This window comes from Scardinius erythrophthalmus, assembly GCF_964197995.2.
Source record: "Scardinius erythrophthalmus genome assembly, chromosome: 5".
NCBI lineage: Eukaryota > Metazoa > Chordata > Actinopteri > Cypriniformes > Leuciscidae > Scardinius > Scardinius erythrophthalmus.
The window spans coordinates 15,255,056-15,270,335 of NC_138225.1; the positions used below are offsets into that span (position 1 = coordinate 15,255,056).

General features: G+C 36.9%; 1 protein-coding gene across 1 annotated transcript; it reads right to left on the reverse strand.

Moving 5' to 3' along the window:
* Positions 1-64: 64 nt before the first annotated feature.
* On the reverse strand, positions 65-14,695 carry rnf128a (ring finger protein 128a). The gene is made up of 7 exons (XM_081365890.1): positions 14,043-14,695; positions 12,699-12,943; positions 7,820-7,891; positions 5,986-6,068; positions 5,774-5,870; positions 1,720-1,891; positions 65-855 (listed from the first exon to the last, which is right to left on the reverse strand). The coding sequence occupies exons 1-7, from the start codon at positions 14,464-14,466 to the stop codon at positions 764-766; spliced, it is 1,185 nt and encodes a 394-aa protein (XP_081222016.1). The 5' UTR covers positions 14,467-14,695; the 3' UTR covers positions 65-763.
* Positions 14,696-15,280: the final 585 nt, after the last annotated feature.

Sequence of the window (15,280 nt, forward strand, 5' to 3'; positions counted from 1 at the left end):
TCATTAAAAAGAACGGAGTTGTGAAATAATCTTCTTAAAAAACACTTAATAATAAACACACAGTAAATTTCATAAAATATTTTATTTACAATGTTAATTTTAATGTCAGTAGGCTACTATTCATTTGAAAGAGTAAAGAAATATTTTCATCTCTTATTTAAATATTAAAATCAGGAGAACTTAATCCAGATATTTTAAAACCAGCCCCATTAGGTCTATGCAAAGAGTAATATACATTTGCACACTTACATAAGTGTGTGTAAGGCACAATATTTCAGAATTTAAAATTTTTCCATCAAAACTGGAACAATATATTTTAATAAGCCATGAAAAAAGGGGGAAGTACAGTATGCATTAAGTGACTGATGTACAGCAGGTGGAGCACTCTTGTCTCTCTCTGTGTGTCTCCACAGTTGCTCTGACATTGTGATGCTATGGAAGGCCGTGAGTCTCAAATCCTTACACAACCACAGTGGGAATCAAACCCTGAATTAGAAATCATAACCTGAATTAACCACAGACAATTAAAACATGACCTCCGATATAACGAGAGAGAGAGAGAGAGAGAGAGAGAGAGAGAGAGAGAGAGAGAGAGAGAGAGAGAGAGAGAGAGAGAGAGAGAGAGAGAGAGAGAGAGAGAATATGTATAGGCACTTAGAAACTAATCAGAAAAGGGCTCAGCAGTGCTTCAATATAAGTCCTCAAATCAAAACCCTTCATTTCATCTGTATGACTGCATTGTATCAGTGTTTGTTGGTGCTGCTCAGGTCCTGACTTCACTCTGGCTGTGAACGTCACCCTCGAAGGCAAGATTATCATAATGAGGTGACCCGTCCAACTGCTCCTCTTGCACATCTGCAAACCAATCACAACAAACCACTCAGACCAAAAGACCAATAACAATAACTGACCTATCACCTTGTTTCTAGAGGCATCTTTTTCCCCAATCATTTTCTCCATTAGCGTTTAAAAAAAACGATAACAACCATCTCCAAATTTATTTACAACATTACAAACTTCAGCTTTAAGGCACACTGTGAACGGCTTCATCAAATCAGCAATTACAGAGAAGCATTAAACTATTATAGATATTATTCGGACATAAATGATTAGACAGATTTATTTCAAAATAGTATATTATATAGTATTAAAACAGGATCCATTTTGAGGATTACAGAATTGAACACAAAATCAAGCAACTGCATTATTTGTGGCACAAAATTTCACCAATAGATTAGATTTAAATCAGTACATTATTTTACTGGAAATTAATTGATTTAATATTTCAAGTGAATGTTATCATTTAAAAACATGAACTAATAATTGAAAACATTTAAATGTACAATACAGTATGCAAAATATTGTCTCTAACATATTTTTGTATTTTCAGCAAAGCAGAATTATGAGTATTTCTATACCAGTGCCATCACTGCCTTGTGCATGGATAGCAATTTCAGTAATTATACACAAAAATATTTTCATGTAACTGTACACATTGTCACTAACACCAATTACATAAGCACATCATGGTTATTGGTGGGTTTTCAATGTAAAACAACAAAAAAGCTACATACAATATATATTAATGTGTGACATTCAGCACAGATACGCTGTCATTCTATATATTTGTATGTGAAAGTTAATTATTACAATCACAGTAAGCTGGAGTGCATTTCTACATGGCGCGAGTAATGTGCTTGTGTGCGTGTTTTTTCATACCGTTCTGTGTGCCTTCAGCAGGACTTAGGTGCTCGATTCCACGCATGGATGCATATCCAGAGGATGCAGTCTCGCTGTGTGTGTGTGATGCTGTCTCACTCTGCAGGTCCTCGGAGGTTGAAAAGGATCTGAAATCAGGCACTGAAATCTGTGGCTGCTCCTCTACATCCAACTACAAGAGAGAGAAGATCAGAAAAATTTATTTCAGAAGATATCTGGCCAAATATTTTTTTTAGTGCGCACTGATTGATTGTTCAAAAACTGAAAACTAGATTTTGGCAAATTCCCTAAAATTATGGACTCCAGACTTGAAGGGCAAAAGAATAAAACCAGGCTGCCAAAGAGAAGAACAAACAGAACTAATCCTCCAGCTTTCTGTATATGCGAAGCATGATGACTAAGCAGCAGTCCAGTTTCAGTGAGAGCAGTCTTTTTTAATAACAAGTGACAGAGAATCCATCAACCCTCTGGTTACTGTAATCAAGGATCATGACAGGATGGTTAAGAAGAGACACACATGGTACACATCATGTGCAGCTACTTACTAATGCCACTTAACACCCCTTATACTCCAGATATGGTGTTTGTCACCTTGGGTCAGGACTGCTTAAGGACATTCTTTGGAACACCCAAGGTGAGCACCCAAGGTGCAACAAACACAGTGGGAGATGCTCCGGATTTTTTGCCTTATTATAAACATTATAATAAGGAAGAAAAGACTATTGCAAATTATTCAACTTGAAGAAACAGAACACTGGACCTTTTTTTTTTTCTATCCTATCACTGCTTCTGGGGGCAAACATGTACTCTATCGAAAGCATCCTGTCAGGCTGTACTTCTGCCTGGAATAGGAGCAGGATCAAAGAGACTTACAGTGGCTAATACAAGCAACAGAATGTAACACCGCAGGTATGCTGCCCAATCTGCCAGATATTTCACCAAGGTGAGCAGGGCTAAGGCCAGAAAAAAAAAAGCATCCCAGATATGGTATTTGCTGCAGATAGACAAATACCACCATAGCCTAGGGACATTAAAAGTCAATACTTATAATCTATAATTCAATAATTTATTTTTATTTTAAACAATTGTAAATAATGTATCTGTATATTACTTGCATATTTGTATAAAATGTGTAAATGTATATTATTATCACAATATACACCATTCAAAAGTTTGGGGTCAGCAAGATGTTTTGTTCTTTTGAACTTTCCTTTTATCAAAGAATTCTGGAAAACATTTAGTGTTTTTCCACAAAAATATTAACCAGCACAAGTATTTTCAACATTGTTGATAATGTAAAAAATAAGAAGAAGAAATGTTCCCTGAGCACCAAATCATGATATTAGAATGATTTCTGAAGGATCATGTGACACTGAAGACTGGAGTAATGATGCTGGAAATTCAGCTTTGCCATCATATAATACAAAAACGTTTTTAAAATTGCAATAATATTTTACAAAATTACTGCTTTTACTTAGCCTGGAAATCCAGACCTAAATCTAAAAGATTAATGGTCTGGCGTCGACTAATGAAAATCGGCCAGCTCGAGGGGCGGCACCAAGCATGCATTTGAAAATCTCACTGCACGCAACTGGATAACACTACGACCAATCACAACAAGTTATCGCTTAGCTACCAGCGGAGCTAACTGGTAGATTAGACTCTTACCGTATCCGGCCGGCAAAACAGCAAAAACGCCCTTCTTGCAAAGGAACGATTCGAGCGCCGTCTTCTGTTCCTCTTTTAGAGAAAAAGTCTAAATCTTTCATTGTAGCGGCCAAAGCCATTTCAAACAAATGGTGTTCATCCATAGACATCTTGCAATGTTTACTAATGACTTCGACGTTGCAGTGCTGTCGTCATCTCGCCTCTGGCCCGCCTATATCAGACAACCCGATGTGATTGGTGCAGCTCAGATAGAAGGGCATATTTCAGTCCCTCCAGTTTTCCGCGATTGCTGAATACAATGCAAAATCAACAAAATGTCGCATTTTTTTGCGATCCTGCATAATTCCTTATTTAACCGCAAAATAATCAAAAAAAAATGAAAAAGACCTCACAAATCATTAAATTATAATCATCCAATTGAAATATCTCTAGTTTAATTAAAGTTTCAATGCATTTTTACGTGGATACAGATGTTGCAGGAAAAGGGGAAACTCCTTTTCCTCGATTTACTGAAGCCTATAATGTAAAACGCATTTTGCAGCTGCACATCCAATGGCGCAGGCACCTCTGACGTGTGCGCCAATGAGCTAGCATCACGCCATTACAAGTCAGAGCCCGCCAAGGGGGCGCGGCCTTAGCCTATATTATTCTTTTACTATATGATATTAGTCCCCGAAAAACGCTATTTTAGCAGGTTTAACGACTGAAGCGACAACTTGCCAGGTTACTATAGTGCGGCCAGCTACGCAATACTTGTTCCCTACTCTCAGGGAACTGAGGTTACGATAGTAACCGAGTAGTTTCCTTTCGAACGGTCACTTTGTATTGCGTAGCTATACGCAGTGGGGCCGCCATGCAAAACGCTGCACTTTAAGTAACTGGTTGCCTTCTGCAGCTCAGGACCCCTCAACTCAGCATTACACACAGTTCTACAGTATGAATTACTACACCTGCTGTTAATATTTACATAGGTCAGGTAGAAAAATTGCCCATAGGTTGTTTTAAAAGTTAATTTGATGAGAATTTGATTAGACCAAAATAAACAAGCTTTATGCATTTTGTTTGTGATTTGTGTCATGTATGACTATTGTGCATCTGACATAATACTATTATGGTAAATGTGATGTCAATTATAAAATTTAGAAATCGCAATTTTTTTTCACAAATTTCTGGAAATTACCACCACAAAATCAGTCATTTTGATCACAAAAATCACACAAAAAAATCGTGAAATCCTGGAGGGACTGATATTTAATGAGCATCATTACTCGATACCAGAGTAACTCGCTGAGCAAATTCAACTTGTGCTCTCGCGAGAACTCTGGATTACCAGGGTAGCTTTTACAGTATTTTTGCTGTAAAATGCAGCCTTTCAAAAACAGCATTTCATTGAAATGAAAATCTTGATCATTTTAATACATCTTTGCAAAAAAAATATATATATATCTTACTGACCACAAACAATTGAAGGGCAGCATTAATTTTGTCTAGTCATTCTAGAAGCCTTGAGAAAAAAAAAAAAAAAAAAAAAGCATTGTATGGCCTCACTCGAACATGTGACAAATAAACTTTGAGCTGAGGTGTGTCACTGCTGATGCATCTCTTTCCATCTTCACTCACAGCCACAATAAAAGATTTCAAAAGACCAAAGAACAATTTCTCTCCCAGGAGCACCCAACGTTAGTCAACGCAAACAGCAATGTAATGTTGCTCCTTGTGACTCTGCATGACTCAGAAATCAAATGCTTTAAACACATGAGCTTTCTCACATTGAACAGGAATAACACCAGAGCTTTTGAACATCTGTTCCTCTTTGCCTCCTACCACAGGAGGCAGAGAAAGAATTTGGCCTTGACGTCTTTTCCTTTTTAAATAATGCTTAGTAATGTTATGTTTTTTATTTTGCAAGTTTTCATCTGCAGCTAAGTTGCTAACACTTTAGCATGATAAACAACAGGACATTTGTATTGTCATGGTAGCGCTTTAAACTGAACAGAAGAAATAAGAGTTCTGGTTTGTTTGTATTTGTTCAGCTTTTATCTTCTTTGTTTTACTGTGTTAACAATAAGACTGTGGTCTGAAACCTGAAAAATTACACCTTATCAGGCAGTATCTGGAAAACATCAAGGCACGTTGTTTACGCAACATCCTACCAACTGAGGTGCCTCTTTGAAAGAAGGTAGGTTGAAAAAAAAAAAAAAGAAGACATTTGACAAGAGTGGTTGAAAAAAGTAAATGAATTCATAAATGTGCTTTTGAAACTTTATTTCAACTTGTGATTCCGTGTTTTAGATAAAGATGGAGGGGAGGTGAAAAAACATTTTATATTTGCTAGCACCTCTTGAACATGTCAGGGGCGACAAACAGTCCTAGTGTGAAAACTCACCTCAACTCCAAGGGTTTTAAGAATGTCACACTTGCACATTGGGCAGGTTCTGTGCTCTAGCAGCCACGGCTCTATGCAAGATCTGTGGAAGAAATGACTGCAAAACACACACAAACAAATTGTGCACACATTAGAACTGAAAGGACAGGAAAAAAGTAATAAACATCTGTGATTGACTAAGATGTAATGGAATGAAAGACAGAGAGACATACTTGCATGTGAGAACTGACAGTACATCTCCTGGTTTATACAAATCAATACAAACTGCACAGGTATCAGCATCGGGGCCAGTCTCCTGTGAAACAAAGATATACACATCATCAAAACACCATTCACACAGATGGTTCATCCAGTTCTTCGTATATCTGCAATTAATAAGTTATCATATTGATAATAACCCATAACATTGATTAATTTGTCTTTTTTCATGCAAATTCTAACTGTACAATAGTTTAAAAAAACAAGCATTGTTTTTATGCTATGTTTTATGCTTTATTTTGGCTTTTGACTCAATTTACAAAAGGACTTTTCACACTTGAAATAGTTAAAGGAGAACTCCGGCCAATTTTAACATTGAGCTCATTTTTTTGTACATTTGGAGTGCTGTCAATACAGAGAACAACGACAAAAATCGGTGTTGCCTACACCGAGTTATTCTATTTTTAAAATTTGCACCCTGTTGACTTCAATGGGGCAATGTTTAAACCTGCTTTTAGCCTCTTAACATCCTTGATGTGTCATTACAAGTGCACAGAAAATGTGAGTGATTCCTTCTGAGTGAACACGAGTGGATCTGACTGCAGTAGATTTAAAAGATATGTATAAAAATTATGTTATTTAAGCCAGCGCAAATACCTGTTTACATCCTGTTTTTCGGTTGAAGTCCAAAGTAGTCGATTGCCGAGTTCATGCGCATAGGTTTAGTTACCAATGATCACGCGCGTGAACTCGGCAATTGACTACTTTGGACTTCAACCGAAAAACAGGATGTAAACAGGTATTTGCGCTGGCTTAAATAACATAATTTTTATACATATCTTTTAAATCTACTGCAGTCAGATCCACTCGTGTTCACTCAGAAGGAATCACTCACATTTTCTGTGCACTTGTAATGACACATCAAGGATGTTAAGAGGCTAAAAGCAGGTTTAAACATTGCCCCATTGAAGTCAACAGGGTGCAAATTTTAAAAATAGAATAACTCGGTGTAGGCAACACCGATTTTTGTCGTTGTTCTCTGTATTGACAGCACTCCAAATGTAAAATAAAATGAGCTCAATGTTAAAATTGACCGGAGTTCTCCTTTAACCCTGGATCATTGGAAACTCCAGGTAAATGGAATCCTGGGTTATCTTGCATCGTTACCAACTAATCTATACATAAGATGACGTTTCACACTAGACATTCCTGAACCTTATTTGCAAATGGACAAACAAAACACCCGATATGTTTTACATAATGGCTTCAGCATTGCACATCTTTATGTTATATGTTGCCAACTGTACTATGAAGTTTATCCAGAACAGACTTTTCGAACTATAATGGTAAGAATGAAATGGTGTCTTCTTCACTTCTATCACGCTGAAACGTCATTTCAGCGTGAAGCTTCAACACTCAGTGAAACACTCAGCGTGAAACGTCAACACTCAGTGTTTCAATGACTATTCAAAGCCTGTGAATATGAGGCACGCAATTGGTTGTCTGTTGCTAAGCATTTGCTAACCCCGGGTAAAAAGCAGTGCTAACCCCAATTCTAGATTACAAGTGTGAAACGTTCCTTTATCCGGGGTTAAAAACTGGGGTTAGAACGTCAATCACCTGGGGATAAGCAGTATGAAATAGCCCGAAGTGTCCAAAAGTGCTGTAACATTTACACTCCTGTTACACATGTTGCCTAAAAATGTACCATCCACAACATGAAAAAAAGGATAAACCCACAAGCACTTACATGTACGAACATAACCTATTAAAATTTTTGAAAGGCAATAAATAAAGAAAATGCATACATACAAATAGAAGTACTGTATGTATGGTGCTCAAATGTACCTGATCCCCTTGTCTCAGTGTGCGGACCTGCAGCTGGCCAATTGCCTTTTTTGCTTCAGCTTTCAGCTTTTTCTGAAAAAGAACAGACAAACAGAGCTTGAAATGTGTGTGTGTGTGAGTGTGTGTTTCAGTGTTTTTGGTCTGGTCTAACTGGTTTTTCAGGAAGTGTATGAATATCGTTAAACTGTAACGCGAGTATCAACACTGTGTTCTCAGATTTGTTTAGTCTGCTACACAAACACCTACAACAAAGGGACTTCAGATTAGGATTATTAAGTAAGTATATAAATTGAACATTACATTTAGCATAAAAAAACCCTCAACCTTCAGCGAGAGATCTACTGTGGACTCATTTACTCGGCTGATTCATACAGAGTGGCCGCAACAAGAATGTGGACACTTGAGACAGACTTAAAGATTTATGAATGTCAATGCATTAGATAACCAAAAAAGAACCTCTAGCAAAACACACATTCACACTTTCACAACCCAGACAGAAAAAGGAAAAAGTTGGCACACCAGATTTATAAATCGTTAGCCTCATAGCATAATTGCCTTTAAATATAACTTAGGCAATTATGCTATGAGGCTAACGAAATAGAACAATTATTTACTGCATGTTCTCATCACTTTGGTGAGAACATGTAATAATATTTCTATTATCGAGCTGTGGTGTGCCAACTTTTTCTTTTGTGAGAATACCAACATATTTTTAGTCCAACTCTAATTTCTGTAATTTTAACTGCATTATCTAGATACATATTATTAAGTTGTATATATGACCTCACAAATTTAGGGAATAGTTAATACAACAGACATGGATATTTTATGAAATATAATTTAAGCCACCATTTTGGCTGACATCACATTTGACTAGCTTAAGAGATATTGTGAATATACACATTTGAATTTATCTGGAGGAACAGAAAAAAAGAATACTATTAATGTGCATGTCTTACAATAAATATAGCCTAGTCTTACATGTGAATATGGAATGAATAAATTAATAAGAATAAATGGCAAGTTGAAAATTCACAATCCTTACCCAGCAGTCCAAATTTGAATAATAATTTAAAAAAACTATTCATAAAACAATTTTTCAAATCTAAAACAGTGCAGTAGTTATTAGTCAGAGTTAGAATGCAAAAGCAAAGTTTGCTCAGGCGCTGCTTTAGAGTAATTTATTGCCTCTGATATTATTACCAATGATGAAACATTTGTGATTGAAAATATGTAACTAATTAACAATGTTGACTAAAGTTATACCAAAAAGTATAAATGTATTCATGCAAGACCACATGAATTTCCTATTGAGGAAATGAACATACTAATGGCCAACAAATAATAGAGACTCAATAAAAAATAAATCTGTCTATTCAACAGTCTGAGCAACAATTTGATGTCTGTTAACTTTTTTTAAAACAGCAATTATTTACAACTGACTGTTCTTCAGCAGCAAAAAGTAAATCTAATGGCGCTTTTCCATTACCAGTACCAGCTCAACTCGACTCGACTCGGCTCGCTATTCGCTCCGTTTTCCACATTGCAGATAGTACCTCCACAATAGTACGTGGTCGTCATAGCGACGCCGCAGGAAACTGGCGTGACTTCATCTTCTACGCGACACACACCCGCTACCCACACACACAGGACAATGGAGGAAATCGAGTGTATACTGTTTTTGGATGTTTTTGTTTTTGCTGTTTTTTATTCAGGATACTCCGTCTGGCGCGTGCAATGATGACGCAGTGAATAGTGACGATTCTCTCTGACCAATCAGCAGTCTGCCGTGTTTTCAGGTCACATTTTAGTATCGCCTCAGCTCGCTTAGAACCTCGCCGGAGGTGATACGAAAAAAAGTACCTGGAAGCAGGTACAGGTACAACTTTTACACAGTGGAAAACCAAACAAAGCCGAGTTGAGTCGAGTCGAGCTGGTACTGTGTAGTGGAAAAGCGCCATAATACTCTTGACAGTCCACCCTTTTTGAACACCTTACAAGCCTCTAAAGAAATATGGGTTTCTTGGAGCTCTTTCTGATTTGTCATTGACCTGATCTCAACACTGTGTTATTTTAAGACAAATGAATCATAGAGTGACTATGTATGTAGAGTGACATTTTTAAATTCCATGAATAAGACCCATTGTGACAGTGTGTCAATTCTAAGTCAGTATGAAGAAGGAAGTAATTTTTATTGCTCACCCAAACAAAATCAATACAAATCTGGTTATTACTCTAGAACCTACATACTATCACTCATTAAACTACTTTTATAAAAGGAGCTATTACAGGAATTGCATTTATTTATGGTTGTGAGTTAAATAAATCGCAGAAGAGGCGTGTCTTATGTATGTATGAAATGTGTTTTGGCTTGGACAAGAAAATGCACAGCATACTCAGACAGAAAGGGTCTGATTTTCCAGAAGTTACAAAGCACAAACATGTAACCAGGCTGTTGCCGAGATAGAAGAATGGGATCTCTGCCTGCTAAAGTTCAACAAAGACTTTTACTTTACAATTTACTTTTATTATTTTCTCCCTGTTTTACCTCAAACTAAATAACAAACAACAGGAAAAGGTACTTTTGGAGCACAGTAATGCCTTTTGGTTTTAGTAAGCTTAAATATTCCACGGTATTCCCCTCCGCAAACAAGATTTTTAGAAAAATTCCCAGTGTAATTTCAACAGTAGCGAACTGAAAACATTCCGTCCATCTGTGTGTGCGCGTGTGTGTGTATTAATCTCTGATGGGATGTGATTTTAGTTAAACTTTATCCAAGATCAAACATTCCCTTGATACTAAAGTTAGTCCTAATGCCATTCTTGAACCAAACTCATACACATACAGTGATTACATTAAAGTTGAAAAAAGGATGATGATCTCAGAACCCAATACTGTGAAACCAGACCAACCAGTAAGAAGATAGCTACACCAGACTAATAAACCAGCAAGCATGAAGTGCAGAGTGCAAAACTACGCATTTGTGATTTTCAGAACAAATGTTGACTCATAGAATCATAACCAAAGTACTGACTGTGTGATCCAGTTTTGACATCTATATTTAGTAACATTCTCAAATAGTCTTGTTTATACAACCACTTACCAGGCAGACCAACTATCGTCTATAATATAAATGAGTAACCAAAGTCAATGGCTTTCTATTATTGTTATTGCTGTGAATAACACCTGTAATGATAATGACAGTGACAAATGGAAATATCAGAGATGGCATTTTTGATAAACAGGAAAGCATTATCACATTTGTCATGATGTTATTTAATAAACAAGCTCAATCGAGGTTCAAATTTCAATTCGCCACAGGCCACAAAAATGGTTGGAAGCAGCTCTGGTGGAAAGACTGGCTCTAAAAGCTTTGGCTTATAAAGCGTATATCAATGTCTCTGTGAGTTACTTTAACCCCACATTATATAGACCTCCTTGATTTTTCTTGTCAAACATGCCAAGAAATCCGAGGCTGACTAAACGCAGTAACTAAAGTGATATGAAACGAAAGCAAATAAAATGCCATTTTCTCATTTCCAGTGTAGTTAGCCTATTGGATTAAAGAGTTTCATTTGGCACTTAAATAAGGTTATCACTCTTTGGTTACCAAACTGTACAGTGTGTACAAAGCCAATAAAATTATCTTAAAGTGCAAAACTTTATTTAACTTGTTCGCCTGCCCGTTCAGCCTTAAAGGTTAATAGTAAACTAACTTGGCTTGCTATCCTTGGAGGAGGCTCAAACCTGAGGCTCGGCATGAGCTCAGAGTTAACCCCCCCCCCATTATGGAATTGCGCATAAGAGCATAAGAGGAAGATAATTTACTGGAGAAGGGGCTACCGGAAGAATTTGTCAATGAGATGACTGTGGTGTGTGCTGCTTATATAGTATGTTCTATCATTTCTGAGTTGCCTTCTTAAATCTAGTTAAGACTTATTTTTCCTGTAAATCACATAAAACTGATACAAATGTTTTAAAAATATAATTTACTAAAGCATACTGTATCAGTGATTCATATTTCAGCCACAGAAATAAGATATTTTATTTTAAATTTAATACAGTGATTGCTTTTATTGGTCGCACCACATGATGAGCGGTCGCTCCAAATGACACGAAGACCTTATGTAGGTAAAAATCTATTTAAAGAGATCAATGAACAATACATTTTATACAAAAAAATAGATTTAAACCAGATTTTATAAAAAAATTCACAGAATTTTCCTGAACTAAAAATGGTAGTTCCTTGATGGTCGCACCACATGATATTTCATAAAATCATCGGACAAAGTTTGTTTGTATATCATGATGGAAATATAAATACAAATGCTTTGAATTTTTTTAAAGGATTACAAAACATTTTGGATATCATGCCAAATAGTGCAGAAAATAAATTTGAATAAATTTAGAGTAATTTCAAAGATGTTTTCAAAACAGAAGTTATGGCCGGACGGTCGCACCACATGATGTTTTGATACTTTAAATAAAATAAAAAAATAACAAATAACTAAAGGTTTTTGAAAAGTTAAAGTGAGTACATACATGGGAGAGGTACTACAAATACTTTTTATGCAATTAAACCCGTTTTTGGCTGAAAAAATGCAATGGCCAGAAAATGTAGGCGTCACGTCATTGACCCATATAGTAGTGCAAAAAATATAAAAGGATCTCCTTCAAATAGTGTTTGTTTTACCATTTATTCATTTCGAGGTATTATCTGTGTCTTATAAAGATGTAGGCCTACTTTAATTCAGTTTTATTTACTCCATAAAAGTGTTTTTGGGCGAAACGTAGATTAACACAATATATTAACAGGATTGACGTTCACTGCTCATCAAATCAGCAGCCTTCCACGCAAATCTTGTGCTGTAACGTTACCTGTTTGCGGTTCTGCTGTCTGAGGCCGGTCAGTCTCCGTGCGGAGTAAAAGATGAAGTATCCAACAGTCGCCGCGGTGACGATGAAGAAGGAGATGGAGACGAAAAACACTGAATAGTGACTCATCCAGGGACCGTGCTGCTTCCCGACCTCTATCGCTATGGAAACGGGAACGCCCTTGACTAGCAGCTGGACCAGATCCATCCCACGGTAGTTGCCAATCATGACTGCAACGATGCTCGTGCCTAGAAACAAACACAAAAGAGACGATACTGAAAACACCAGCAATACGCATGCGCAAAACAAAACACAAACCGTTGCGCTTAACAACCTGACGGAAAGAGCCGAATCGTCACCAAACATGCAACATTAGAGGTGTTTACCAACGCGAAACCAAATAAATTGCGTTTTTAAATTAAGGGAGAGGAAATTATGCAGCTTGATACACTTGTTGTGCCAAAAAAGTGGTCAAAACAAGAGTTTGTTTCGAGAGAGATGTGAGCTCTGAGCTAAAAAAAAAATAAATAAATAAAAATTCAACATTACTTGTTCGCATGCGCATGACAGACAAAAAAAAGCAATTACCAGGATTATTATAGTTAACGTTACTTTTAAAACTATTTACAAAAATTCCAGATCTGGTCCTGTGAGCGTCAGTAGGTTATCACACACAGTGATCACAGATCACACCTGCAGTTTGTTACTAGAAATAAACGTTAACTGATTAAATTAAACCTATATAAAAGGCAATGTTTCATTTTTTATTTAGTTTGTGATGTTGTTATTTTTTGTTTTAATTATTTTAGAACACGTACATATTTTTAAAAACACGACAAAATAACTCAACTAATTTTAACAACAACTATAATAGTATCTTCATGATTACTAAAATAACACCGTAAATAACATTTACGTATAGGCTTACACGCACCCTAACTTTTTATGGCATGACATAATGTCATAATAGGTCATCTAAAAAGTGAGTCATTATGCAGTGAATTTCTCCTGATGATCAGTGAGTGGGTTTGTGATAATATATATATATATATATATAAACAGATCTAAATTGCGGATCTAGTCCAGATTCTTTTCCTGGACAGGTGAGAGCAGAGCGCGCGCTCTTCCGCGTTGAGGAGGTCCTACGGATCAACCGTCAAGTTTACATAACTTACACAACACAACGCCCGGGTTAGAGTACAACTGGCACCCAATATAGACCAGAATTGATCAGAATAAATAGACAAGGGAACACTTGTCTTATATACACAAACTAAAACCTATACAGGACCGTCTAAAAAAAGTTCAGCAGCCCACCTGAGGTCCTAAGCCCGTTGAGTCACATACCTGGGTGGGACATTTGAATGACCCGATTTTCTGCCCCGAAGTCGTTGAAAATGATAGCAGCGGCAGCTCCGTTCATAGCTGCGACGTTAATTTTATCGCTGAAAGTGCAACCGTTTCCGCGTTGGATTAAGGCGATCCAGCCCCTGGAATCGTTCGGTCGGCTATAAACGGTGTCCTCGTCACAGCCAAAGATCGGAGCGGCTAAATACACATTCCCCACGACAGAAGCTTTGGGTGAGTCTTGCCCATAGAGTCCAATTTCCTCTTGATTCCAGGTGGTTCGGTTCGTTTCAGGATTGGTGTAGGAAATGTTCAGGTATGCAGTGCACAGGTAACTGGCCTGCGCCAAGCGCACACTCGACACCTGGAGAACCGAGGCCACCAGTAGCCACGAAAACACATCCCGACTCGCAAGAGGCCCCATATTCGGCAAACCAACCCTGCCGCTACCCTCCTTAGTACAATTCAAAGCACAAACTGGGTTTTAAAACAATTTAAAAATGCTTCCGCAAACTAATGTAATCGATAGCTCCCTATTGAGCGCCTACAGGTGTTTTGGTAACGCAACTGAATAGAAACTCTACCTCGCTGAGGTCACTGCGCCTGAAGCCACGCCCACCTCTCTCTTAAAGCCACACACGCTGTTTTTCTTTACTCGTACTTTTGCAAAGGGACTATAATTATGTGGTTCGTTCAAGGGGTAGGGCTATAAAAAATATTGAGAATTTGTTGCCCACCTAAGGTAAAGTACAGATACTATGTCAAAAATGGTACTCATTTAAAAAAAAACTTGAGTGAAAGCAAAAAAGTATCCATTTTTAATTGTACTTAAATAATTTAAAGTAAACACATTTTAATTTTTTTATTTGACTTGAAAACAAGTTGAGATTTTCTAATTTTTGATGCAAAAAAATTGTAAAGATAACTGTAAAAAAAACTTCATGTAAAAAATGTCTTTTACATTGTTCTGGCCATGTAAGACTTTGGACCCAATATGCAGAAGATTTTCAGCTAAAATTAGTAGCAGATGATTCATGACTCATGCTATGATTTTGTGTGTGTGTGTGTGTGTGTGTGTGTGTCATTTTTGGAACTTGAAAGCCCTTGGTTTCTATTCACTTTCATGGTGGTTGGGAAAATTATGAACATTATTCAGAACTTCTCCTTTTGTCACCCACTGAAGAAAGTCATGTTTGGAATGACAAAGGAATAAGGAAAATTATTAATTTTTTGGTCAA

What these genes read in the sequence shown, in the direction of transcription:
- rnf128a (XM_081365890.1), bottom strand. Translation starts at nt 14,466, where the DNA reads ATGGGGCCTCTTGCGAGTCGGGATGTGTTTTCGTGGCTACTGGTGGCC. An exon ending in CATTCAAATGTCCCACCCAG is followed by an intron (nt 12,944 to 14,042) that starts GTATGTGACTCA and finishes GTTTGTTTCTAG; the next exon opens with GCACGAGCATCGTTGCAGTC. An exon ending in CACTGAGACAAGGGGATCAG is followed by an intron (nt 6,069 to 7,819) that starts GTACATTTGAGC and finishes TTTGTTTCACAG; the next exon opens with GAGACTGGCCCCGATGCTGA.